Source organism: Protopterus annectens, chromosome 2.part0 (assembly GCF_019279795.1).
Source record: "Protopterus annectens isolate FY-2018-M chromosome 2.part0, PAN1.0, whole genome shotgun sequence".
NCBI classification, from domain to species: domain Eukaryota; kingdom Metazoa; phylum Chordata; order Ceratodontiformes; family Protopteridae; genus Protopterus; species Protopterus annectens.
The window spans coordinates 1,411,269,280-1,411,296,257 of record NC_056728.1 but is presented as its reverse complement, the minus strand read 5'-3'; the positions used below and the strand labels follow the sequence as shown (position 1 = coordinate 1,411,296,257).

At 41.5% G+C, this 26,978-nt stretch overlaps 1 protein-coding gene across 4 annotated transcripts in view; it reads right to left on the bottom strand.

Moving 5' to 3' along the window:
• The window catches only part of LOC122793514 (mitochondria localized glutamic acid rich protein), a 530,827-nt gene that overhangs the window by 98,008 nt on the left and 405,841 nt on the right, over positions 1-26,978 (bottom strand). For all 4 annotated transcript variants that reach the window (XM_044061639.1, XM_044061637.1, XM_044061640.1 and 1 more), the window contains one exon: positions 19,020-19,145. In XM_044061639.1, the coding sequence (XP_043917574.1) occupies positions 19,020-19,145 (126 nt within the window). The remainder of the gene's footprint in view (positions 1-19,019; positions 19,146-26,978) is intronic.

Below are 26,978 nucleotides of genomic sequence, written 5' to 3'. Positions count from 1 at the left end.
TGAGAGGGATCACAGTGTTTGGAGGATGAGTGTGTTGGGAACAGACTGTTTTCAGACACCACTGAATTTTCCTTATAAGCAGTCTGGTTAGAGGGAGCATTGGGATAGTAGCAGCCATGAATCCCAGAGTTCTTAGGATTTCCATGGCCAAGCACCAGTTGAAGGAGGAAAGGACGTAAAAATAAGTTCTAAGATGCTATATATTTTTTTCCTGAGCCAGATAAGCTTGCATCTTTCCAGTGTCCAGTATGAAGCCCAGAAATATAAGATCTTGGGTGGGCTGGAGGGAGAATGTTTTTGCAGTTGATACTGGGCCCCAACTGCAGGAAGAGGTCGAGGGTGAAATGGAGATGTTGTAGCAGGATATGAGGTGAGGTAGCCTGGATTAGCAGATTGTCTAAGTAGGGAAATATCTGAATTCCTCGAATTCATCAGAGGGCTATTACTTGTGCAAGACACTTTGAAGTCTTGAGACTGAGAAGCACAAAAGGTAAAGCAATAAACAAAGTGAGATGAGCCAGTGCAGAACCCAAGGAATCACCTGCAGGATGGGTGATTGGGAATATGGAGGTAGGTATCCTTTAGATCCAGAGATACTAGGTATTCTTGAGGAAGAATGAAAGGCAGCATTGTGTGCAGTGACAGTATTTTGAAGGCTGGCACTTTTAAAAGTGTTTAGCAGAGAGAGATCCATATGGGTCTCCATTGCCTTTCTTTTCTTGGAACTAGGAAGAGTCTGGAGTAAAAGTCCATTCCTATGAATTTTATGGGCACTGGCTCTATAGTGCCCTGTGCTGCAATTCCTGGAGTATGGGTGGTAGAAGATGGACTTTGTGGACAGGGGTGGGGAATATGCCATTTAGCAGGGGAAGTCCTTTCCACATCATGGCATAATCCTTTTTATAATGGAAAACACTAAATGGTCTGTGGTGGTCTTTTCTCATCCTGAGACTAATTCTTTTGGTGAGGTGAAGGACAGGACTGAGAAGTTGGGTGAATGTTGTTTTGTAAATAGTCACAGAGATTTGCCCAAAGGTAGGCCCTCCAAATCTGGGATCTCCCTGTAGTTTCTCTGGAAATCTTTTTCTGAAAGCCTTCTTGTATTTTTGAATGGGAATGGAGTCTCATGTAGCAAAAAAAGTGAGCTTGGATGGGTAATTCCTCTGTTAACTAATCACAGAAGTTAACAGAATCTGTTTGCAGTCTTTCCTTGTTTAACTTCGCTCTTGTTTGTCTTTAAATATGCTGGCATCTTATGGACCAAACAAAAAGTCTTTGTCCAAAGGAGAATCAAAATGTTTGGTGTTGAAGTCTTCTGGCATGGGCTTGTTGTACAACCATGAATAACAGAGCCAGTAGCAGCTGCTCTAAGAGGTCTCTACAGCATCATAGCTACATTTTATACTGTGTCTCGCTACCTCAGTAGTCCGATTAAATCATCTGTTTGGCATCTGGCCCTTGTGGATCCACCATTACCTTGCTTAAGGAGTTGAGTATGGATAACAGGTACTTGGTCATCTGGGTTTGATAATTAACAGTCCTGAGTACCAGAGTAGAAGATGTATAAACCTTGGGATCTCTTCCTTAACAAGAATTCGCAGAACACCTTCCGGGCCCTAGAGGAGCAAATTCCTCAGTCTTAAGGTCCACTGATGCCTTACCAGCAGGGTCACAGTGGAGGGCAACAGAGGTGGAGCTGAATGTACAGCAGGTTCTGGAATTTCAGAAGGTGCTTTTGGAATCGGAAAAGGTAGACAGAATATCCTGCCTGGGCCTTTTGATTTTTTCTTGAGAGGTGGAGGTATGTCTGGGGAACCAGAAAACACCATATTGGTGTGGGCCAAGCGCTTTAGATGCTAGGTCTCCGAGAATGAGTAAAATGAAGTTAAATGAGATAGCAAAGTCTTTGGCGCAAAGGACTGGCACATGGTACAGGCCTTGTAGTCACGTTCTGTGCTTAGGAAGAAAAGACATTGGGTATGCAGATCTTTGTACAGGATTTGCCTACTGCACTTAAACTTAACCCTCCTAGCTGACATCTAATACAGTTATAGCACAACAAAATAGGCAAGTAAAGGAAGGTTCCCCAACGGGGTACTTATCTGTCTTTAAAGAAGATATGGTACCAATGACCAAATGATGTTCAGTTTGATGGATACCTGTCCTATATTCGGGTGGCACAGAGGTAAGTCTGAGGATCTATGCTCATACATCCACCTATATACCTGTTTGCTTGTCAGATGAGGTTACATATTGGATGCATGACCTAGGGAAGGTTAAGTTTTGGTACTCCAGTCAGATGTCAGTGGTGATAACCTACTTGTTTGGAATACTGCAACAGTGGTTTTCAGTCAAGACATCTGCCTCTAACTGTAGATTTTAAGTTGCTACTGCTGTACGACAGTGATGGGACCAACATATCTCTAAATGTCATGCCATTTGTATAAGTAAATTAAATTTTCTCTCCCACTTATACTTTCCACAAAGTTAAAGCTGATCCTTGCAGGTCTGAGAGATTCCTTATCGAGTGGGAAAGGATGTCCACTGGAACGAGGGAGGGTGCCCGCTGAAGTCTGTGACCATATTTATAATATCTAATACCCAGGAGTTGGTGATTATAGTCTGACATGCAAAAAGGCAGAGAGAGAAAGGTTATTTGCAATTTTCAGATGACCAGGGTGGAGAAAGGAGGGAAGGAAGGGAATAAGTGGAAAGGGCAGTCAGAATATTTTTTTTCTTTTGAGTGTTGGATCCCTGAAATCCATTACATTTTCTGTTTGATTATCGTCATTTCTTTTAAGCTTTTCTTTTCTAGATTTCTGCTGACCTGATCTGTAGGTTTATGAAAAAGGGGAACTGGAATGGATGGATAGCTTTATTAAAACTTAGGACATGGAGGTAAAAAAAAAAAATGGTATCTCCCTTCATGACATTTTCCTTTCTCTTCGAGTTTTTTAAAAATTTCAGCAGAAGCACTACCAAATAGCAAGCCCTTTCCCAGAGATGCATGTAATAGTTGAGCTTTAACATCCTGAGAGAAGGATTGCAGTTTTAAATTAGAATGCTTTCTCATAATACTGCCAGTAGTAGCTGCTCGTGAGGTAGCATCCACACCATTGTAGCCACATTTCACAGTTGTGTGCTTAGTTATCGGACAGGCGGGATTATGCATGTCCATAAGATTAGATTTCATATCAGACTTAGGAAGATTTGGCAAAGCATGTCTCATATTACTCAAAATAGACTGAAGTAACTTGATCATGTGGGTTTGGCAACTGATAACTCTAAAAGCTTAGGTGTCAGAATTATACACCTTTTTGCCATATCAATCAAGAGCTCTACTGTCCTTATAACTGGGAATTGGATTAGTGAAGGGAAAGGCTCTAGCACTTTTGGCAGGATCCAAAGAAATAAAAGGAAAAGGCTATTTATAAATGTACCGAGTATCAGGGACCCCATAAAACCTGTCTGGTTCTTAAGGACTGGAGGCTGAGAATTCACAGAGAAAATCAGGTGCAAAGGCATCTTCCAGAGCCACAATAACTGGAAGGATAGCAACAGGTTTACAACTATCCATATTAAAAAAGCATTGTGCTTTTTTAGGCCTCAGAAACCTCTACCTTCCCAGGTCTTTCATTTTAGCAATAGTGGCCCAAAAAAGAAATGATCTTATTATAACGATAAGATGATAAATGTCATCTGCCTAAAATCTATATCCAGCATATAAAGGAACTTGAAAGGCATAATGTAACCCTTCTTGATCAGAACTTACCAAGACTTCCTCAGAAGAGGAGGAAACTCTTTTACCTCTTTAAAGAAGATGATAAAGAGGTAGTACAAAGAAAAGACTGAAAGGATTGAATCGCTTTAAAGAGTCCTTGAACAAGACTGAACCTCCTTGTTGGCTATCAGACTGGAAGGGGTAGACAGTGGAGAAATGTGTTTAGTTTTCTGACCGTGTTTCTTATGAGTGTTCAGACATGTGATCTTCAAGGTGACCTGACTTCCACAAACAAGGCAAGGATGCCCTCTCTGACTGAAAGTTAGTGGATGCCTCATGCTCAGGTAAGATCAGTCCATATTGTCCCTTCCCAGTAGTCTCATCAGACTGGTCGGTCTTTCAGACTCGCAGTTAGTCTGAGTCATAATGCCGCTAAAGGAGGCACATTAGGGGGCCCAAAAGAAACAGATGGAAGTTCCAGGACTGCAAAAGTGCCTCTGTGAAGTTATGAGTCTTAGACTGAGTGACAGGGGAGGATGTCTGGTTATTATCTATCACCTCTCTCAAAGTTTTTTTTTTTTTTTTTTTTTTAACCTGAAAGAGAGATCCACAGAACAGGAGGACAACCCCATAGCTGCCCTCAACAATTCCTAAAGATGATCATTGTCTAGGTAAGCCTGAGGGGAATTGAGCTTCATTCCTACAGTTTTGGGGCAAATTCCTAACATTTATTTATTTATTTGCAGTTGGTTTACCAGAAGAGCCCATTGGGCCAAAAGAACCAGTTTTCAATGGAGTCCTGGGGAGAAAAGCTCCAAAAACAATTAGCAAGGAGCTATTTAGTTTCAATTATACAATTCCTATGGACTTGGAAAGACAGTAGACCAGTGTACAAACATATACAAATATTACAATCTTGTATCGCTGAAAACAATTTACAATATAGAAACTGAGAGGCTTTTACAACTTAGGGTGGGTTACACTGGAGATAGCTTTCATACATTCAGGATGAGTAGCTTAATACAATCAAGACAAAGGTATACGAGCTGACATAGAACCTTTCAATATAGAAACACAGAACCTTTTCCATCAGAGGGTATATTTACACTAAGGTACCTTTAAGTATTCAGAAAAAGCTAATACAAGCAAGAGCAAGATCTATGAGTTTTGGAGAGCAAGTAGAAATTCTCATTATGAATAGGGGAGGAGAAGTGAAAATTCTCAGTATGAGGAGATTATGTTGGGTGGGAGCAAGAGCATTCCCACTGGGAAATTAGGTGTGAGTGAAGGGATTTTTTGAATGAGAAATGATCTGTGATGGTACGAATGGATGGGGGTAAGGAGTTCCAGAGACAAGCAAGACTGTAAGATAAGAGATTTTTTCCAGGAGGACGAACTAGTTTATACATTTCAATTAAGTTTTGGTTGTTAGATCTTAGAATTCTATCAGGGAGGTGCATTTTGAAGGTAGAGGAAAGGGATGGGCAGAGGGAGGGATTGAAGATGAGTTTGTGTGCAAGAGTCAGTATTAAAAAGCAGGGGACCCAGTATAGATCCTTGGGGAACACCGGTTGGGGTGTTGATGAAAGGAGAGGTGGCTTTTTTCCATCTCACTGCCTGATATCTATTGGATAAGTAGCTAGTGAACCAGTTCAGAGAAGAGGTTGACAAGTTAAGCTTGGATAGTTTAGTTAGTAATAAATTGTGGGAGATAGTATCAAAGGCTTTAGAGAGGTCTAGTAGGAGGGTAGAGACAATGTGTCCTGTGTCCCGGGCTTTGTTCACAGCTTCCAGGAAGGAGAGTAGGGCGGTCATACTACTGTGTCTTGGTCTGAAACCATGTTGTGTTGGAGTTAGTAAGTTATTGTCTAAGAGGTATGGTAGGAGTTGTAGGTGAATACACTTTTCTAAAAGTTTAGAGATAGGAGACAGAATAGCGATGGGACGGAAATTAGTAATATTGTAATTGATGCCTCCTTTGTGCAATGGAACAAAAGCCTTTTTCCAGATTTGGGGTACCGAGCTTTCTTGAATGGAATGGTTGATTAAAATGCTGATGGGGTAGGCAATGGCTTCAAGCAGCTATACTGAGAAAGTAAGAAGGAATGTTATCAGGGGCATTAGAGCATGGTTTTAGTTTCTGCAGTAGTTTTTTTATGGTGGATGTGGGTATAGGTTTTAGTGAGAATGGTGGGGGAGGGGGGGGAATTTGAGAATGTTGATGATGGAGTGGAGACAGGGGGATGAGCAGTGGTGAGGGGTGAAAAGTTGGTAGGGGAGGATGGGGGTATGGTGGGGTTTGAAGATGAAAAGGATGAGGTTAGTTTGGAGATAGAATCAATGAAGAAGGTGTTGAATTGAGTGGCCAAGTCTATGTCAGGAGTGTTAGGGTCTGGGCTCAGGTTATCTGGTTTGTTGGGATTGAGGAGGGTAGACATGCATTTCCAAAATTTTTGAGGGTTTGTTTTGTTGTTGTTTTGGATTATGGAGAAGTAATTTTGTCTATCGGAGATAAGTTTTTTTACTTTGTTTTTGAATTTGTTATGGGCTAGGGGAGTCCTATGTTTCTGATATGATGACCATGCCTTATCTCTAAGGTGCATAGTTACCAGTGTGTTTTTTGTTAGCCAAGGGGCAGCTTTGTTTTTTTATTCATTTTGTTTTTATGGGGGCTTGTTGCTCTAAGAGGTTTAGAAAAGTTGAGTTAAAGTGGACGACAGCCTGTTCCAGGGGTAGAGATTTTAGGGTGTACCAGTTGATTGCATTTAGAGAGTTGGAAAAGGTAGTGGGGTTAAAGTTTTTTTGTCAGCGAGTAGTAATAAAATTGTGAGTAAGATGTAGGGGTGAAGTTAGTCAGTGTGTGAATGTGGGCAAGTGGTCACTATGGCAATCAGGCAGGGTGCCACTATGTGAGAAGTAATGAGGGTGGGAGACTAATATCCAAGCTAGGATACTATCACTGGTGAGTTTTTTTTGAGGGCAGAGTTATGGAGTTGATCAGTTAAGAAAAGTTGTAAAGATTAATGTTAAGTGGATTTGTGGGAGACTGTATTGCAGACCAATTAATATTCATGTCACCCATAAGTATAGTTGAACTGTTAATGTTATTGGAAAGCCAGGAGAGGATATCTTCTAGTGTAGAAATATTGTTGCCTGGGGGGATGTAGAGGGAGGCTATGCATATGTGTTTGTGTTTATTTACTTGAAGCAGAGCCAGGAGTAGTCCTGCATTATTGAATTGGGGAGTTGATTTGTTGTAAGGGGTAACTGTTAAGGAGGATAGGTATAGAAGGGTTACTCCACCTCCTTTTTTGTTTGTTCTATCTTTTCTGATTATAGAGTAGTTGGGTGGAATTATTTCTGAATCTTTTATATGAGGTTTTAACCAAGTTTCAGAGATGGACAAAATGTCTGGTTTGTTATATGTAAGCCAGGCATGCAGATTAGGGATTTTGTTAACTATACTTTGGGCGTTTAAGGAGGTGAGTAGTATGGCTTTATCCGTTGGCGGGGATGAGGATGGGCCTGGGTTGGGGTGTATGTCTCCTAATAATAGAATAGAAGTCAGATACAGCATTAGGTTGGGGAGGTACTTTGTTTGCTTAGAGACGGGGTTGAGTTTAGCTAGATTTAAGGTAGTTGTTGTGAGGAGTAATAAGTTTATAAGAGAAGAAAAGATGGTGTTTTATGGGGTATAAGCATGGACAGATTGGGAAGCGTGAATGTAAGACAGGTGGTTATAGTTAATTGGAAGGGTCAGGTAGTAGATATAGGATATGTTAAGGAACAGTACTAGATGAGTACAGAAGGATATGGCTTTTGAGAGCATAGTGGGATAGGATATTGAGGGAAGGTATGCTGTGGGTGGATAGTTTACTAGGTATGTGAGTTATAGATTTTGGGAGGAGACAGACAGGGGAGGTATGGAAGAGTACTGGTGAAAAGAGGGGAGGAGTAAGAAGTGGGTGTGGAAGGGAGGAGGTTACTAGTTGGTTGGGGTGGGGTGATGGGTGTGGCTAAAGGGTATAAATGTAGAGGTGCTGGGGGCGGTGGGAACTGTGGGCAGGGGTAGGGGAGTGGAGTGAGCCCGCAGGGTGAACTGAGCGGGTAGACCCAAGGGAAGGCTATGGGTGAACAAGAACCAATCTGTGGAGCACTAGTAGCTGAAGGCAAGTCCAGGGGACAGGGATTAGGTGGGATGGGGTGGGCCTAGAGATGAGAGAGGGGAGTAGAATAAAGTTTATTATAGATCAAAGCAGATATCCAAATAAATAAGTAATTAAGAGATAGTGAAAATAAAGAAGTCATGAAATAGGAATTATGAGGAGAGGATGCCACCTAGTGGACAAATACTATAGTACACCTGTGGCTCCACAAGGACAGATCCCTAGAGTGGGAGGATAAGGGGGAGTCTTTTGTAGACCGCTGCAATTGTTCTTGTGGGGAGGGGGAGGATCAGAACAGACCAGAAAAGTGGTGGATAGCAGTAGTATGATGAAAAGGGCTGGCCCTGATTTCACAGATATGCAAGTCTACAGAAACAATAAGAAAAGGCAGTAGTTACTCTGACTTGTTTGTTTTGCATACCTGTCTTATTGAAATAAAATAAGCCAATTTTACCAAGGAGTTATGTGGAAATTAGGAAGACAAGAATTTATAAGAGAAAAGGTTTAGTAGAAGTAGAGAAACAGCAGAGCATACAAATAGTACAGCATCTAAAGACAGATTGCAGTTAGAAGTACAGAATGGGGGGGGGGGCAGCTAATGTTCTGAAACAATAAGAAAATCAGTAGGTACTTTGGACTTACTTGTTTTGCATACCTTTCTTTTGAAATAAACACTTGTAACCAGTAGTATGTGGGATTTAGAAAGACCACAAGTTATAGGAGAAAGGGTTTAGTAATGCTAGAAAAACAGCAAGGCTTTCAAATAGTTGAAACAGCTTGCAAAGGGAGACTGCTGTTAGAAAGTACAGTATGGGGAGGGGCAAACTAACGTCTGTGATGGAGTGCTTTACTTAAAAATAGAAATTAAACAAGGGCTAGCAATTAATTTTGTCTGGAGGATAAAACATAATTTTTGTATATTTTGAAAATAACACTCATTCCAAGGTTGCCTGATTCTGTTAAAGAGCACTGCAGGCCAGTAGATCGAACTTGGCTTGGTGGGGATCCAGGGAAAGAAGAATTAAAAGGAGAAGCTTAGGTATGAGCACTCCATCCAAAGAGACAAGCAGCTACACCAAGAGGATTTTAAAAAATATACTACAGGATTTAATATAATGCTCAGCACATAAAAAAACAGATCAGTAGTGTTGTGGGAGTCTTTGTATAGTATTTGATGTCTGCACTTGCATGTAGTTTGTACATTTTAAAAGTTGAACTAACTTAGGACAACTTTTCACAGAAAGTTATACATATGTCTATAGGTTCATAGGTGTTTACTAGGCTAATGACCACAAGGGCCTTTTTAAGCCTAGCCATTCATCCCAAACCTCTGACAAGTTATGGTACTCTTAAGTGTAAGAGGGGTCTGGGAGATGAACCATTTACAGGTTGCCTGTATCCATTAGAGACATAGGTGGCAAGCCAGGGATGAATTTCCTGTTCCCCACCCAATTGTCTAAGTTACACTTGAATTGGATTAGGGAGGAACTCTGCTTCACATGAATGGGGAGCCTGCTCCAGAGACAGGGTAGTTTCTGGGATTCATATCTGCTCTCCAGCAGGTCTTATTTATATCACAGGCAATGTTTAAGTCTTTACAATGGGTAATTCTGGTCCTGTGTTGCTCACATGGAGGAGGTCCATCAGTCTGTGATCTGACAATGGCCTGTATGCCAGGCATAAATCTCCCCTCAACAGCCTGTAGGAGACAGAATATAGTGATAGGACCTTGAGGCGGTCTTCAATGGACATTTTACTTATGCCCTGTATTCCTTTAGTGAGGAACCTCTGCGGACGTTCCATTTGTTGTATATGCCTGGTTAGGTTCATACAAAAGGGGGCACTGTACTCAATGATAGGTCTGATGAATGCCGAATACAGTGGAACAATGACTTCCTTGGACTTAAATGCCATACCTTTGTTTATAAGCTGTGCAACATAGAATGATTGCTTCACTACTGTACACATGTGATGGTCAAAGCCTAGATTAGTGTCTGTGTGTGTCCACAAGTCCATGACTGTTGGGTTCAACTCTAAAGGGTGTGTTGTCAATATGATAGTTACCAGGGGTGGATGACTTCCCAAAGGATACCATTATACATTTGACATTTAGTTTTAGTCCATGGCTCTGACACCAGTTGTTTGTCTGTGTCAGCCCTTCCTGGAGAACATCTGTGTAAGTGTGAGATTCAATGACAGCTCCTAATTTGTAATCATCTGCAAATTTAGTCAGCCAGAGACCATTGACATTGGCCTTTATTTCAGTGAAGTAAATGCCAAAAAGGAGTGGTCCAAGGACTGATCCACGAGGGACTCCACTTGTGACTGGCCTCTTTGTAGGGGTGGACTCCCCAATTTTAACTTCCTGGGTACTATTTGTGAGACACTGCTATCTCACTGGGTGACATATGGGTTTGTACCTAACCTCCTGAGTTTGTCAATGCCCGAGTGGGGTATTGCTTCAAATGGTTTGGCCAGGTCAAGTTAGGCAGTGTGAACCATTTTGCCCTCATCCACTGCTATGATGACCTTCTCAAAGAAGTCCACCAGGTTGAGTAGCATGACCCCATGACCTGTCCTTGATGAAACCAAACTGGGTTGGGTCCAGTGTCTGGAGATTTACTGCATCGTTACTCATTTCCATGATAATTCTTTCCATGGCTTGGTTATGTACGACTAGTGAGACTTAGTTTCCAGGGTCTATAGATGGCCCACCTTTGTGCAGAGGGATGACTGTTGCTGTTCTCCATTCATGAGGCACAAAGCCCGTTTGGAGGCTACAGTTAAATAGCAATTCCAGAGGGCCTGATAGGTCATGCGTCATGCTACTTAGAAGGCATCCTGGGATATTGTCTGGACCTAGTGTTCTTGGCCTTAGAGAAAACATTAAAGACCTGTTCCCTAGTAATAGCAGGGGGAGTTATATTTAATGGTATTTCCTGAGGGAAGGTTGAGGGGGAGACAGAGGTAAAGGTGGAGATGAATTTGTCAGCCAGTAAGTTTGCTATATCTTCTGGCTCAGTATAGGTGGCTCCATTTATGACGAGTTCTGCACACAACTGCGTACTGCCTTTGAGGCTGCATATATAGCTAAATAATGTCTTGTGGTTGTCCTTGGCCTGGGAGCCCAAATTTACCTCAGATTTGGCTTTGGTACACTTTATTTGTCCTCAGAATTGTTTGTTTAGTTTGTTGAGAGTGCTTTTATCCTGCCAGGTGCTGCACCTCCTAATTTTTGCCATGGTTTTCTACCTTCTGTTAGACAGCCTACTGATTTTGTGATTCCACCAGAGTGGCTTGTTGTTTTGAGTTAGTTCTGTATTTCTTCCTGGTGGGTACAGCTGCCTCTATCACAGCTGTTAACATGCTTGTATAGGGTTTCTGTGAACAGTTCTGTATAGGCAGCAGTGTTCTCAGGGTTTATGGGGTGGCTTCAAATTTTGACAGGGTATCACTTAATAGCAATTAGCCTAAGAGTAGTTCCTGAATATTCCAGGGTTACCTAGGGGTCCAGGTTTTATTTTTACTTCAAATGAGACTATTTTGTGGTCTGATATTACACTAGGGAGTGTGTAGCACCCTCCCATATTAGTGAGGATCAGATCCAGCATGGTTGCACCCCTGGTTGGTGTACTGACAATCTATTCCAGGGAGTTTGTGTTTACAAAATCCAGGAATCTCTGTACATGTACATTTGGTGTCGTGTAGGATTCCCAGTTAACAGTGGATTAATTTAAGTCGCCCATGAATATGGTATTAAGTTGTATAGTGAGCATTTCCAATAAGTTTAAATATATGGTATAGGTTTCCTAGGTCACAGAGGGGGACTTTCAGCTTGCAAGGAAGTGGTATTGGATTTTGCCTATGGTAATTTGAACATGGAGCAAATCAAGTGCATTGTCCTGTTTGACTAGCCTTGAGGTATATTTATTTTTGATGTAAATCAAAACACTTCCACCTTTAGTCCCTGTCTGTGTAGTAACTGGTCTAAATACGTGGAAGGCATTATAACTTTGCACGGTCTGTGTGCTCTCTCTGACTTTAAACCACGTCTCAGTGACCGCACAGACATCAGCATTCTCTAGGGGGAGGAGAACTTCTATGGAGTGGAGTTTTTTTGTTTAGAATCCTAGCACTGAGCAGTAATACCTTTAGATTTTCTTGATTTTGATTTGCTATGTTGGAAGTACTTTCAGTTTGGCATTACCTAAAAAAGGCACTATGGGAGAAGACAATGTTTTAGCTAATATTCAAAAACCTAGAGGGGAGGTGCAGACTATCCCTGGCAAAGCAGTGTGGTCTGTTGACCATCTCCTTCCATGCTGACAAGTATTGCACCCCCTTAGAATGACACCAGAAACTAAGCCAATTATTAAAGCCATTCATCTTTTGTTCTTATTGTGGCATCATCCTTGGAGAAGGTAAATGCTGCTCAATGCTGGGTTCATACCAGCCTGTAACACATTCCCAGAGCCCCATGATGTCTTTCTTCATATAGTCTAGGGAAGTACGTCTCCGATCATTTACACCTGGACTATGACAGAGTCATACTGGTAAATTGTGGTCCAATGACCTGAGTGCACACGTAATGTGGTGGATGGTAGCTCCTGATAAGCAAGTGACCGTGACTTTCTCTTTGCTCAGCCTGGTAAGAGGGACATCAGTGTGTCTCACGATGGCGTCTCCAATGATCAGAATGTTGGACTGTGTGGTGGGCTTGGGTGCTTATGGGCTTAGAAGTAGAGGCTCCATGAGATGTGGCAGTATGTGTGGGTGTTGTTTTGAAAGAGTGCATTCGGGGCTGCTAAGCTTATTTGTTATGAGTACTTCATCTAGGGGGTCTTTGGGGTTTAGGAAGGTTACATTTAAGTCACTCTGCATATGCGGGTCTATATATCTGCTTTGAATCGTGTGCGATGGGTACAGCACGTGTACTACTGACAACCTTACTGATATTAGGAGTACTTTTATGTGAGAGTTTTGCTTCCAGTGACATGTTTGTGTAAATACATGTCTCACATACTATCCCAGTTTGAGAATTAACTGGCTGTCAGTACACATAAGGCAATTTCTACATTGCCTCAGTATGCCCACATCCACCAAGCTGGTAATGAAGATAGTGGGAAAGTTCACATCCATGCTTATTACGGACTTTTTATTGATTAGACACAGTTGGAGTGAGAATATAAAGCAATGTCAGGAGTATCTGGTTTGCAACTCCAGGGACAGTGCTGGTCGCTGCAAACTAGTTGGTCCTTTGTACAACTAGGTATTGGTGAAATTTCTCAAGGTGTCTGTCTCTATACAAAGCAATGCCAAACACTTGAGAAGAAACTAATAAGTACACCCTAAAAACTTAAAGATGAAGTACTTAGACAGATATTCTGAAGTTAGAAACAAATCAAGCAGTACTTACTGAAAGCAAAGAGCGAGCTCGTCAAGAATGACCAAGAAAGGGGCATTGTGTGAATGGCTACTGCTTGGCTACTACTACTGCTGGTTTCACCACAGCTTCACTCTGTTGGAATAAAATGCTCCTTTGCTTTTTCTCTCACCAGAAGCAAAACATTAGCACCAATCCCAAGATAAGAAGTAAGCCACAGCCTGTTTGGTGATCCACAGTCTTGTCCCAGATAATGCAATGGTCTGTAGGCTCGTTGTAGCCTTTTCCTGGTAGATGCCTTGAATAGCACCCAGACCAAGCAGGAACATTAAGGAAAGAACCACGCTGTCCAACCAGGAGCAGCCAGGAATCGATGCATTCTGCTGCTCCTCTCACTAGGAGCAGAATATAAGCATAAGTTTTCAGCTGTCACCTGTGAAGCAGTTTAGGCCTTCCGGTGGATCAGCAGTCTCCAGGAAATAATGTCCTTCTGCTCCTTCTCTCTTCAGGAGAAAACAGAAGCAATAATCCTAATACGACAACTGAGACACAGAATGTGGGCTCTCCAATAACTGGTGGTCTTGCAATAGATGTTACAGATTTTAAAGATAAGATGGAAATAGACAGTTAATATCCCAAGCACTGCAGTGTGCACTAAGAGTTAGATATGAAAGAGGGGGTAACATAAGCTTTAGCTGTCTAAGTGGACAGCCACTAATTTTAAAAGAGAAAGACAAGACTGAAAGGGGGTGGGCACTCTGAATTATGGTTCTATGGAATATTGTGGGATGAGCAATACATATAAATAGTTGAAGGGAAGTGATTTATGTGGTCAAATTAATGTAAGGAGATGGCAACTAGAAAGACCATTGAGTTTAAGAACAACAGCTCCAGGGTGGGAAAGTGGCAACAGTGTGTGTGTGACTCAGACAGCTGTGGTCTCTTTCTTAGTTTTAATATGCAATTAAAAGCAGAATACAAAAAAAAACAGCATAAAGAAAACAAATCACAACATACAAAACAGAAGCAATGCAAAATACAAGAAAACAAAAGCAAACTAACCTTTCCCTCACAGCAAGTTGTAGCAGAGTCTGGGTGAGCTTTTCTAGTAAAGCAAAATGAGAGTCAGAACATAAGCGGTAGCACAGGTCGCGAGAATGGCCCCTCCGGAGATTTGGGGGGGGGGGGGGAGTAGTTAATTCAGAAATTTTCACTTACTCCTGTGGAGGGTTAAGCCTAAAAGATAAGGACCACCTCGGGGCAGTTGTATGGTGGAGGTCTTGTGAACAGAGTCCCATGACTGCTCTGGTGCATCAGGCTTTCGCTGGCCTCTCCACTCTGATGTACCTGTGGGAGCAAGATTTGTTTTATTCTAGTTCTTTATTTTGCTTTATTTAATTTGTAGACAGAGAGTGAGCCCAGGTAGTTCCCTAAGATTGTGGGACCAGCTATCCAGCTATGCTAGTTGCTCGTTCGATGGTCTTTGTTGGTACAAAAGTTTATTGCTGAAGCCTCGTTCAGAGTAGCTGTTTGCTTCATTTGGAGCTCATCTGTGAAAAAATTCTTAATTACGATGGATTCTAGGCAGTCAAAAAATACACTGTTGTAGAACTTAAAGATCCTTTATTGGTTTTCAAGAAGACATTCAAGCGCTGCTCTGTATGTTTTATATTTCGGAAAGTGAGCTTATGTATTGTAAAAGATGGGACGTCTCCAGGGTTATAGCCATTCAGGATGAGTGTGTTGTAGGCATTTCTCTTTATTGAAAAATTTGTGACGTCGCTCTTGGCTGTTAACGCTGGGAGCTTCCCATTTAGTTATTGAAAAGTTTAAACCATGCATTATAGATAATTATCTAAAAGCCAGACTACATGAGAAATTTGCCTTGAGTAAATAGTAGAAAGACTAAGTTATAAACAGTACGTGGGTCAGATTGTAATAGGCAATTCACTATTCGACAAAAGTCTCTTGTAGACTAAATGGACTCTGCCGCGCTTTTGTAATCTTCTTCAGGAATGCTTTCTTCTGAGTATTTTTAAGTCTTATCTGGTTCAGACTCACAAAATATACTTAATGATAGATTCCTCTTTTGAGATGCAGGTTGCGCTGTTGCTCCTGACAAAACTCATTTTACTTATATCCCTGGCCAAATTTTCCCCACGGTGGGGCAGCGGTTAGCGTTGCCGCCTCATAGCAAGAAGTTCTCTGGTTCGGTCCTCGGCTGGGGTGCCTTCTGTGCGGAGTCTGCATGTCCTCCCTGTGGTCGCGTGAGTTTCCTCCGGGTGCTCCGGTTTCCTCCCACATGCCAAAGACATGCTGTAGGTGGATTGGACACTCTAAATTGGCCCTAGGTGTGAGTGTGTGCCTTTTGTGGAAGGTTGGGCGCTGGGCTGGCAACTCAACACCGTAAAACTCCACTGCCAATCATTAGCGGACAGGTGATCCACTGTGGCAACCCCTGACCGGGAAAAGCTGAAAGAACAAGTATAAATACCATCTCAAGTCTCCCCTGTAAAGAGAATATTACCCTAGTGGGACTAACCTTGTTAACAAATGATAAAAACAAATAAATAAAAAGAAAAAAAGAAAAAATAAATTACACAGTGAAATCGCTCTCTCTCACTTTTTTTTTTTAATTTATTAGCTTACTAACTGCAGTTCTGGACACACTGGTGAAAATTAGCAATGTTCTGTGGACTCTAGTTTTACTAAGTTTAAATAACACTGCATTGTAGCTCCTTGCTACTGTTAATATCCTAGACAATACTGCAGTGTTGCCAGTTATTGGGGTGGATAGAAACCAAATGAACTTACGATTGCACTTTTTGATCACTGCTGTTGTTGCACTTCTGCTTATTACAGATTATTGTATTGCTACAGCATTTAAAACTGCTCAACAGGTACTGCACAGTCAGTACTAAATCACCTGTCTCAGAATATTAATCAGCAGACTGCATTACTGGTACTGGGCGGAAACTATTTGCTTTACAGTTACTGCACTTCGGAACTATTCATTTAGACTAACCGTAGCTACTGCTCTCCAGTTACTGTACCCAAATCCACTGGACTAGGGTGTTACTCACAGCTGCTACTAGTTAGTTTTACTCAGTAAGCTAATTTAGGATCTGCCTATCCGATATACATTTGGTACTTGTTACTGATCACCATTTTCCTCCTGCACATTTCTAACATTTCACATTTTCAATAAATCACCTTACACTGAAGTTGTTAAAAAGCACTGCCTAGGCCTACCAGGCTAAAGACAAGAAACCTCAGTGATTAGTTCACACAGCAACACGTCACCCTCACACTGCAAACTCACAACAGTAAATGGACTCAAAGCCCTTAAGGCCCAATTAGATTGCAACTACCCAAGGCAGTGCCTTTCAGGCATAAGGACACCACTCTCACCACGGTGGATAAGAACAGGGTGACATCTTTCTGCAGCCAGGATCTGGGATGCAACAAGGGCTCTTAAAATTCTCCATTCTGACAAATCTGATTATGAAATGATATTGGCCCATATGGGGATGAATGACCTTAGTGGGGCAGGCAGAAAGATATGACTAAGCTTGCTATGCTATGCATGTTTCTAAGGCAGGAAAGACACTGGTCTTGAGTGATATTTAGCCATCTCCCAGAATGATGTAAAGATTCAAAGACAAGAAATGATATCACCTCATAACAGATTCCTTTGGACACTATATTTGAACTTAATTTATAAAACCATATTTTTCAGTGTAGAAATCACACTAAACAAGATTAACACTTCACTGCTTGTAAACCCCCCCCACCCCCGAGTCCACTTCTAAACATGCTAACCAATTTAACACCTAAGCTGAAATCCTCAATAATTTGCATATCTTTTGTCTGGGGGATTTCAACAATCCATCAACAAACTGGCAGACATAAATTGTTAAATTCCTTACACAAAATTTAAGCAGCCTACTAAGGGCCCAAATGACACTGACCTTGACCTCACAAATTAGTTGTCTTCTTGCACACCCCCATATGTTTCATCTTCCCTTGTTAAACCAAACTATAAATCGGTGACCTTTTCCCTTAAAAACTACGGGTATTCCCCCCTGCAAATACCTCTGTGTTTAGGCAGCTATCAAAAGCAAACTTCTTTAGTTACTTGATGCACTAAATAAATTCCACTGCAATCCTTCTATAATAAACCTCATTGCTAAAACTGCTATCTAACCTCTGAGTTATATTCGCACTTGTATAGTTGTATTGATAAGACAGTCCTTACCCCCACAGAATACAATCAGAAATTAAAAAAATGTTGTGGAATATCCATATAAATAAATGAAATAATACGATTAAGAAAGTCCTTATTGCTTTTAAAATATCTCACTCTACCTATCTGAAAAGCACACTTAAGCAACTAGTAAGGGAACCATTATAAAGCCCAAAGCTGAATATGAACTTAAGATAGCCACTAAAACCACAAATAACTGCAAATCTTTCTTTAACTATGTCAGGAAATTAAGAGCTAATGCTCAGCAAAGTTCAAAGCCAGTCCCCAATAACACTGCCCACTCTGACTCAAAGGAAATAGCCAATATCCTAGTTAACAGTGTGTGTGTGTGTGTGTGTGTGTGTGTGTGTGTGTGTGTGTGTGTGTGTATATATATATATATATATATATATATATATATGTATACATATATATACATACATACATGTACACACACACACACATATATATATATATATATATATATATATATATACACACATATATATGTATTTACATATATACATATTTTATTTTACTTTAACATTAGTTTACCAGGAAAGTCCGACTGCAGCAGAGCCCATTTTCAGGGGAGGCCCAGAGAGAAAATGTTTTTGGAATGAGGAAGGAATCCCATGCGAATGCGGGAAGGACATGCAGACTCTGCACAAAAGGCACCCCAGCCAAGAATCAAACCGGAGAACCTCTTGCTGTGAGGTAACAACATTAACTGCTGCACCACTGACTCGCCGCCACACACACACACAAGCACACACTACAGTGTGCTTGTCCTAAAGCTGGGGCTACTACTATGCAATGCACAGTTTGGTGAGTGTGGATGTGTTGACCAGACTGCTGCATGTTGGATTTATTACCTCTGCTAGCAGCCAGTCATGCAGTGGGTCAAGATGCTTTCAGCATCAGCCACTCTTTCCTCCTGTCAGTGGCTCTTCCAGATCCAGGGTCACTAAATTAACCCAGGTCATCTATACCACAATCAGGACTTTATCACTTATGTGCCATTGAGTGGACAATAATGTGATTTTTAATAAGGGAAGTTTTTATAAATAGCCGTTCTGGATGCCACGTTTCAAAAGGCTCCACATATTTGTGTTATCTCCATACTAGTTTTGATTTAAAGGAAGCTTTCTCACTATGTTAATTTGTGCGTTTTTGACCTTGTCACCAGAATTAAACTAATTTCTTGATTCGACATCATTCACAAGTCCGAGGCTGTATCTTCAAATACATCTCCTGATTTTTGGAGATTACACAACAATGTATGCTCAATGTAACAATGTAGTTTGTCTATGTCCCAGGTTATAGATGAAAAGGGTCCCAAGGGACAACCTCGCCACCCAGCTATTACACGTGTTAAATAAATACAAAAGCAAATTAATAAATACAAAACACAAGGATGTATCACTTAGTGTCTTCTGAGCTGCAACAGAGGCCATTAATGATATACTTTGATTCACAAGTGTCAAAATCAAACATGCTCACCTTCAGTGCTTTGAACAGGTTCATGGCTCAGTGTGACTTGCTCTGCTGATGAAGAATCTTCTACAGATTCCGGAACAGTATCACCAGTTAACTCATCACTGGGCCCATCATCATTTGAAGGGGTAGCTGAAAGAAATTGCAGCAATTACTGCAGTGATCTTGATAGATGGAAGCTGCAAGTTCAGTACAGGGGTACAGATACATGAGAGACTAGGTAACAGTCAAATATAGCTTATAACAGAAGTGGTCTAGACAGACTTTTTATCCAAAGGCACTGACTGGCAGTACAAATACAAATCATGCCAAGAATGGTCAGGCTTGCACAGTAACTTGAAAAATAAAAATGTCACATTATATGTTTCTTACTGAGACTGTTGCAATAAGCCAGCTAAGTACCACCTCGTATGTAATAACTCAGTAAATGGAAAGTAAACAAGTTAAGAAATTCTATAAAAAAAAAATCACATCACTAAATGGAAAGTTATGAAAGACATTAGCCATATAAAGTTAGAAAAGGCAACTTAAGCATGATATACCAAGATCTCACATTCTTCTTAACCCTCACAGCAAGGGGTTCTCCGGTTTGATTTTTGGTTGGAGTGCCTTCTGTGCGGAGTCTGCATGTGTGCCTTCTATGAAGGTTGGGCACTGGGCTGGCAATTCGACACAGTAAATATACCACTGCCAATCAATTTGTGGACCGGTGATCCACTGTGGCAACCCCTAACCGAGAAAAGCCGAAAGACATTGCTTATATAAAATGAAGCACATGTTTGTGTTTCCCCTGTTAAAATTATTGAAAGGCTTTGCAAGAAATCTATTGTGGACAATTAATAACTGTATACACTCACCAAGGGGAAGCTGTAGACACGGAGTCCAAGCTTGTTTACTATACCAAAAGTTTACTTGTTTTGCTTTACAGAAGGCTGGATATATACCGGAGTAACAAATACATTATTGCAATGAACTAAAGACTATGCCTTAACTAGAATGCTACATGGTGATCTGTGATGATCCTGGGTAAGGTGCACTACTACCCTATAAGTTCTGTTACATGTGTAGCTCACAGACTTGCAGCATAATTGCTTTTGGCTAAACAGGGTGGGACCCTACCTTACCTTCCACTTCCTAAGGTTATTTACTAATAGACTCAGATGATATGCAACACTAACTGTATGATTACCTTTGGCTAAATGCAGTTAGACATGCTAAACTTAACTGCTGTACATAGTAAGAACCACCTCCTTTAAAATACTAGTCAATTTAACTCTTACCTCTAACATGTATGCACAAAGATCATCAAAACATAATCCATTACTTCATTATCAATGTTGCTTAAAGTACACGAGAGAGACAGAGAGAGAAAGATGCACACAGAAGCATACACACTCATCATTCATGGTCTTATTATCCTCCTACACCAGCCTCTTGTACCCCACATCACTTCGGGGGGGGGGGGGGATTCCTCAGATTCACCAACATATAAACAAACACCAGTCACTATTACTAAATGCAGAACTCTCTTTCTCACTCCCCAACCTCTTCAACTGCCTTTAGTTTTAATGTTGTAACCTCTGCTGCAGCTAATGGGAGTCACACAACTATAGCAAATATATTAAAATACCAGAATAAAAAGACAGAACTGCTTACAAATTCTGATGTGAACACCACTACTACTAAAACTAAAACAGGAAGGTTGGCTAAATATATGCAATTAAAGTTATGCGGAAAAAAAATGAGTCATTGCAAAAACCTGAAGACCTAATCTCAGCATTAGTTAGTATTAAATGCCTACCAAGTATTTCAGAGCCAAAGAAGATATGCAAGCATGGTTATGGTATACTACTGCTTGTCAAAAGGAAATTACCTGCATATTAATCAAACCTTTACAAATGCAAATGACAACGATCATACTGGTAAATCTGCAAATGTTTTGTGGCTGAACTAAAGATTAAAGTTGGACCGTTGTATAACCCCTCCATACTAAAAGACATAACTTCATATCTTTTTATTATACTCCCAAATGTGGGATGTAAACAATTTATTCTTAAATAGAAAATTTCAATGTGTCAAGGAACCCTCAAGGGGAACATGTCCCCTCAAAACATGTTCAGTGAAAATTTGTTCTTTCAAATATTTCAATGAACTAGCAAGCAACACCTTAAAAAGTAAACCACACTGTTCTGAACTGGTATGCAGCAAACATCCAAGTAAGTATTTAGTGCTTATGCCAACAAATTGATCCATTTCCCCAAGCACACTACTATGACAGTTTCCTATATGAAGGAATTAAAACTTCCTGGAATCATTACTGTATACTGGCCTTTAAAACAGCAAAGTCACACATACCTGTACCAGGAAATAGAACAGACTGGACTTGATAGTAAGCAGCCAGACTGTGAAAGCATTCTACTTAACATATTTCTACCATTACTAGAAGGAAAAAAATCAAAGGATAGCCTGGTCCATGGTTAATATCCAACCATAACTTATTTAATCCTGAACAGCAGAAGGCTAATTAAATAAGCCTTTAAACAGAATGCTTTAAACAAAGGACGCTCTTCTGGAATCCAATTATATTGGGAGCTATAACAAAAATGTACCAAGAGAACCAAGTCAAGCAATCAAACAAAGGCAGGACTTGGTGCTTGGCAAACGACTTTTTTTTTGGGGGGGGGGGGGGCAGAACTCTAGCTAGAATGGCACACCTTCCAGATATTGCCCTTTAACTTGCATGATGAACAAAGTTATCCTCATTACAAGGGGGCAAAACAGCATTTGCCTTTTTTTTCCTTGCTTAACTGCTAGACATACATTTGGAAGACTGGCTACTGTGGCAAGAACAGCTCAAACAGGTTGCACCCCCCCCCCTCGTAGTACTCCACAGTCTGTGATGTTCATTTATGAACATCTAAAAACATCAATATTTCTGTGACATTCAATGTCTTCAATCAACTCTGCAAGGAACTGATCACTACTTGTCTACCAAAACATAATTTAACAGCATGGCAGACTAACCAGGACAATGTACATTCATGGCAGTGTAGATGGATATGAGAACATGGTACTGAATGACACCAATCAACAAGTCCAAAGGAGACTGACACCTGGTATGGTGGTGGCACACTCACTGTCAGCCCAATTGGCATCACCATGCCACAATTAGGATTCCTGGTGGTAGGATGGCCAGCAAAACAATTCAACCTACAGCCACAAGGTATGTGACACAAAGCAAAACTGTAAGCAATTATTTAATTATTAGCAACAAAGCAAACAGACAATGAAGCAGGCGATTAACCAATATAAAGAGTAGAACATACATTCCAAATTTGTACCAATGCCTGGACAGACTTTCTTGCCTCCTCTAGCATATCATTCTGTTTTCCTATATTACACCAAATGCTGAAAAACTTAGGAAAAGAAACATGTCCGTGAACACAAGGGTCTACACATGGATGAAACAAGTATGTCTACCAATGTATAAGCAAACACTAGTAGCTACTACTAAATGCAGAACTCCTGTCGGTCTCTCCCTCTCTCACTAACCTCTTATTCCCACTGGCAAAGGAGATCATGGTGGCACTTCTTTAGGCCACTGTAGTGAAGCCAGCACTACTCTTCAAAGTGGAAGGTGTTTATGACACAACTCTCCACTCTGGCAAGAAATCTACTTTGTCCTGGGGTACCTCACAGAAGTGCCCCAGCAGCCACTCACAATGGTGGCAATACAGGAGGAAGAGAAATATTTAAGTATCCCTCCTACACCAAGTGGGAGCCCTTCCAGATTCAGCCCCTTCAGAAGCCACTTCATTTAACAGGTTTCTTTCAGTGGGAAACACTATCTGATTCACGGTGATGTGCACTGCAGGAATCAGGTGATGCACCAACAGACAGCAGAAAAGTGCAATATGGCCTAATGCCAGTACATAGTCAAGTGTCAACAACACTGCTGCATGGGGGCAGGTGTGCTGGGCAAAAGATATTGGCCCTGAACAGGCAGATTAAGAAAACTGTGGCCCCATGTAAATCATGAACCTGCCCATGCATATGTGGATGCATGCGGATGGTCAGGTATTAGCCTTATTGTACAATGAAGAGCTGCAAGACATTGCACTAAATGTGTAATTCAGACATATTTACCCTAAATCGGTTCATCAACACAACTGCCACTTCATGAGCTTAAAATAGCCTGATGTAAACAACCGTTGCAATTGTGGTGTTCCTAATTTTTTCAGGATTAGTGACAGGATGATAAAAGAAATATTTATATTGGTCTAGGGAGGGAAGAACTGTTCATCTACTTTAATAAGAGTAAACAGGCCATTAGCAAGGGGAAGAGTGACTGCATAACTATTATTCTTTTACTGTTGTCGTGGTTGCTCCACAGTAATATGCTAACAGTGGGACTGTGAAAACAGGGAGGGATGTGAAGTATCTCTGCATTAAATAAACACACTGGTTTACATATAACAGAAATGAGGAATATCTACTGTATAAGGGTACACAATACCACTGGCAGGATTACAGACAAATAACTGCAACTTAATTTTGGGAGGGGAGGTTGCTCTACAACAGCTTCCTTTTTTAAGCAAGGCTCAAATGACCAATTTACCATCGTAACAGGTACAAGCAAGCAAAATCTGAGGGAAATGCTACTCAATGCTAAAAGTCTAAACCTCAAAATGCACTCACTTGAGGCACTCCTTAAAATGGAGAACATGGACAACTGTGCAGTGACAGAGACCTGGTTCAAAGCTCCAGAGAGCACCCCTGCATTACCAGGCTTCAATTCATACCACACCTTTCGGCCACCTAACCCAGAAAGAAGCACTAAAGGCGGAGGCGTGTCCATATTCATTAAGGATATCCACACCTCCAGGCTAGTTGCACAGCATAATGCATCCAAGATTATCCAAGTGCAACTAACTCTTGGCAAGACCGCAATCCAAATTGTAGCTTGCTACAGACCCCCCCCACCATGCCCTAGGATTCACACTCCTCATTTCTTGATACACTGGAAAGTATTAGGGTACAACCCAACACCCTAATAATGGGCGATTTCAACTACCCCACCATTAACTGGGAAAACTACTCATGTACCAACTCTTTTGCTCAACGTTTTCTAGAATTCATAAATTCCAACGCCTTGGATCAACTTATTCACACCCCTACCAGGGGCAGCAATATCCTAGACCTGGTCAATACCAACATGGGAAACTGGTGTTCCACACCAGAGGTCAATTCCTCGTTGGTCAGATCCAACCACAAGCTAATCAGCCTAGACATCCACATCCCACCCCCAGCCCCAATTAGGGAAACCATCGTAAAAATCTTCTCCAAAGCCAACTTCACACTTCTTAAGACAGAAGTGGCAAACTTCATGACACCCATGCAGACGGACAATAGAGGTATGACTGCCGAATCCTACACAAATGCACTTTATAAGCACTTACATAAGTGCATGGATCATGCTATCCCTAACAGAACCAAGATGTTATCCTCCAAAAAAGGAAGCCAATCTGGTGGTCTTCTGCCATAAACAAACTCTACAACAGAAGAAAGAAACTGTTGCAAAAAAGAGTAAAATCCCATGACTGGAGGAACTCCCTGGTCAACCTCAGTAAGAAGCTGAGATCCCTCATAAAATCCTCCAAAGCTAGTTATGAAAACAAAATTGCCACTGACTCTAAAGACAACCACAAAGCATTCTATAGCTATGTCAAGAATCTAAATGGGAACACTCAGATCTGCTCTGAGGTACAGCACAATGGCACTAAATATACAGAACCAACTGATATTGCCAACATCCTAGCAGATAGGTTCAGTGCTAACTTTACCCCCCTCTCACCCCCTACAGGGCCCATCTCTATACCGGAAGAATGCAAAGTTCCTATAATCATGGCTGCACAGGTAAAAAACACTCTCCAAAGCCAAGAACACAGCATCCATGGGACCTGACAAATCCCAGGCTGCATTCTACATGAACTACAGAATGAACTGGCACCCTACCTAAGTACCATGTTCAATCATAGCCTCACCTCAGGCTTTGTACCCACTGAATGGAGCACCACGACGGTTATCCCACTCCACAAAGGGGGAGCCACGACGGACCCCGGGAACTAGCGCCCCATTAGCCTGACGAGCCTGGTCTGCAAGGCCATGGAACGCATCATCGTGGAACTCATAAACAAAGACAGTGGTAATCTCCAAACTCTGGACCCTACCCAGTTTGAATTTGTAAACGGCAGATCATGTCTCCTAAACCTGATTGACTTCTTTGAAGCAGTAACCAAAGCCATAGATGAGGGTAAAATGGTTCACACAGCTTATCTAGATCTCACCAAGGCTTTCGACACCATCCCCCACTCTGGAATTATAGATAAGCTCACTAACTAGGTATAAATCCCTATGTCACAAGATGGGTTGCCAACTGGCTCAAGGACAGAACCCACACTGTGAAAGTAGCGGATTCCAAATCCAACATCAGACCAGTGACAAGTGGAGTACCACAGGGTTCAGTCCTGGGTCCTCTCCTGTTTGGTATCTACTTCTCTGAAGTGCAGGCCAACACAGAAGGTCTTTGGCTAACAAAGTTTGCAGATGACTACAAACTAGGAGCCATAATCGAAACTCCTAACGATGTGGACAAACTACAAAAGGGCCTCACTGAGACAGATACCTGGTGTCAAAGCCATGGCCTGAAGCTCAATGCCAAAAAGTGTACTGTCATCACCTTTGGTAAAAACTCTGTACCCATGAACTACCACATAGCTGGTAGTCTACTTAATGCCGAAAATGTGATGAGACCTTGGGACACAGGTGGACAGTAGTCTCTCCTTTGATAATCACATCGCCACAGTGGTCAAGAAATCCTTCTACGTGGCTCATCTCATCACAAAAGGATTCTCATCCAGAAAAAAAGAGGTCATTGTTCCCCTCTACTCATCACTCATTAGACCCATTATAGAGTACAACGCCCCTTTTGGTATGTACCTCACAAGACATCTACAACAACTGGAAAGACCACAGAAATACCTCACAAAGAGGATTACTGGCCTCAAACAGATGCCCTATGCAGACCGTCTCAAAAAAACTACAGTTTTACTCCATCGCACATCGCCTACTCAGGGGCGATCTCTGCCCAACATACAAAGCTATGTCAAACCCAGAGCTGTTGGACATGCTCCACTTAAAGAAATCCCAATCCCTCCGAGCTACACGCTCTAGAGACCTAAACCTTGTCACCACAATAAACAGAACATGCTGGAGGGATAGATTCCTGTCCCAGAGACTTCCCATACTCTGGAACAGACTACCTATCTATGTCAAACAGAGCTCCTCATTAGCACTCTTCAAGAAAAATCTTGATGATTGGATGGGAAATGGGAAATTCACCCCGGGGATAACTTCTGTGGCTCTGCTCGACAGGGACACAGGAAAATAATTTTCTTGGGTGGCGAAAGCCAGGGTACATTTTTTGGCTAGGCTTGTATGGGCCCTAGGGCCGATATCCTAGTACCTACCTATGAATGGGGAACATGGGGAATGTTACAGTGATGAAAGAGATATGACAGGGCATAGATGCAGGCAGTAGCAGCTCACCAAAAGCTTGGCTGTGGGGCTGCGTAAAGTGGAGTATGGCTCCTGGTAGGAAGCTCATACAGATAGAAGTTTGTTGTAATACACAAAATCTGTATCTATGGATCAGATATGGTACATAGTGGATGGAGTGGGACAGGGGGAGACGCACTAGATAACTGATACAGGGCAAAGGTGAAAATGTGGGGCACACAATAGATGTCTATGCTGGTCTACATCCTGTCCTAACCAGACTGTTACCAGGAAGTACTCTGTAATAATGGAGTATGGCACCTTATGGCAGGACTGCTGCCACATGGGTTTCCAACCAGGACAGACAGTGCTGCACATATTTTGTGCCCACTCAATGTCCACAATTAT